Source organism: Antrostomus carolinensis, unplaced genomic scaffold (genome assembly GCF_000700745.2).
Source record: "Antrostomus carolinensis isolate BGI_N321 unplaced genomic scaffold, ASM70074v2 scaffold1798, whole genome shotgun sequence".
In the NCBI taxonomy this organism is placed as follows: Eukaryota; Metazoa; Chordata; class Aves; order Caprimulgiformes; family Caprimulgidae; genus Antrostomus; species Antrostomus carolinensis.
This window is the reverse complement of record NW_010333474.1, coordinates 6,929-8,733: the sequence shown is the minus strand read 5'-3', so window position 1 is coordinate 8,733 and position 1,805 is coordinate 6,929. Positions and strand designations below refer to the sequence as shown.

Sequence of the window (1,805 nt, the reverse complement as noted above, 5' to 3'; positions counted from 1 at the left end):
GGTGTAACTTTATTCAGTAATTATAAGTTTATAAAAAGTGGAAACTGCTAGCAATCCCTTGAGTTATTATTTCAGGAACATATTTGATTAATATCTTTCTCTCTATCCTCTTTTTTAATATGTTCTTTGCCAAATGTATTCTTTTTTATTCATTATTCTCCCCTGCTCAGTCTCTTTGCTTTTTGCTCTGCTTGGCCAAAAAAAAAAAAAAAAAATCATAACAACAAACCCAAAAAACCTACAACTTTTATTTTATTCAGTGACCTTATTCCAGTATGCAGCTTCTGGGTTTTTTTTCTTTTCTTTGTTGCTTCCTTTTTAAAATTTAACCTTGTGTCTTTTTTGTTCTTCCTTCCTGTTAGTTTGCTGTGGGCAACTGCTAAAGGAAGCAGTTGCAGACAAGACAAAACTTGGAGAACTCGTTAAGCCTTATATTGACAATGGATACCCAGGTAGGGCACGTTGTCTCATTACTCTGTAGTTACAAATTTGTGGCAAAAAATAAATTGTGAGTGAATTTTTCTTGGTCAGATTCTAATCTGAGCTATGCCAGAGTAATCTGGAAGTTGATTAATTCCTTTCATGTGATTTGTAGCACTGTGTAAGAGAAATTAGATTTTTAATTCTTTGATACCTCCAAAGCAAATAGTTCACTGTTCCAGTGGAATTCAGATTTTTTTGTACACATTCCAAACTTTTTATATCAAAATCAAAATCAGAATTCTCATATAGATTTATAATTTTTAAAGAGAATCATGTTCCATTTTTATTTCAAGTGGGCTGTAATAAAGATCCTGCTTTTGCATGTAGATTTTGACTTGTAGAATGCTACTGTAGAATCCTCTACTTTCACACAAGTAGTTTTAACTTAAAGTTTCTTTGCACTTCATTTCTATCAGCATTTTTGGTTGTAGGAGGGGACTGCCATAAAGAATATCTAAGCATACTTTGCTTTTGGATGACTCTGCGGTGATTTCAGATAAATCATAAATACTGTAAGCTCCTTAGGGCAGTAGCTTAAACTTACATGTTTGTTAGTTGTCTTGCACAAGGATAACTCTCTGTTATGTGGTGGGTGTTAAAAATCAGAAAAGATCTGTAGTTCTGAAGGATAAGATGCATTTCATTAGGGTGGAAGAATATTTATTTTGCCAAATTACAGTGGCCTGGAAGAGGAACTTTTAGTCCTGTTTCTGGCAACAGACCAAATGGTTACCAGTGATACAAATATAAGGAGACAATCTTGCTGAAGATTGAGAAATCTCAGTTAAGCTTCAGTATTAATGGAATTTTCAGCAAACTCCCCATGAGCAAAGAGAAATCTTCATTGTCTTTTATTTTTGGCAAGAAAAGTCATTTGGTGAGGTGGAAAGCTTGAAAGTCCCCTTTTTTTTTGCACAATAGCTTAATTCTGAGACTGCATTATACAGATCTGAAACATGAGCCTGTAAAATTAACTGAGGTTCCCTTGATACCATACCGAGAGATTTAGGACTTTTCTAAGCATTTCAAAAAGACCTTTGGCAGCCTGCAGCTTTGGGTATTCTGTCCCTCTGTTAGTCACTTGATCAAGCCACAAGGTAATACATTTTAACTCTAAACTTCCTCTCTAGTGAATGGATTGCATTTATTCTTAATACAGTAACTCGGCTAGTTCACCGCATTAATTTTCAGTGGCATCCACCATGTTGCTGGGGCTAGGAGCTTGTGTGGGAACCATGGGAATGGGTGGTGTGAATAGTCTCTACAGCCTGAAAGAGAGAAACTGGGTCTTCTGTAATATAGGCACAAAGATCTAGGAGAGG

At 35.5% G+C, this 1,805-nt stretch overlaps 1 protein-coding gene across 1 annotated transcript in view; it reads left to right on the top strand.

Annotated features, from left to right (window-relative positions):
* Window positions 1–452, top strand: part of AK8 (adenylate kinase 8) — a gene marked incomplete at its 3' end in the record, with an annotated part of 27,514 nt that extends 27,062 nt beyond the window's left edge. Inside the window, exon 9 of the mRNA XM_010173850.2 lies at window positions 363–452. Within this exon, the coding sequence (XP_010172152.2) occupies window positions 363–452 (90 nt within the window). The remainder of the gene's footprint in view (window positions 1–362) is intronic.
* Window positions 453–1,805: the final 1,353 nt, after the last annotated feature.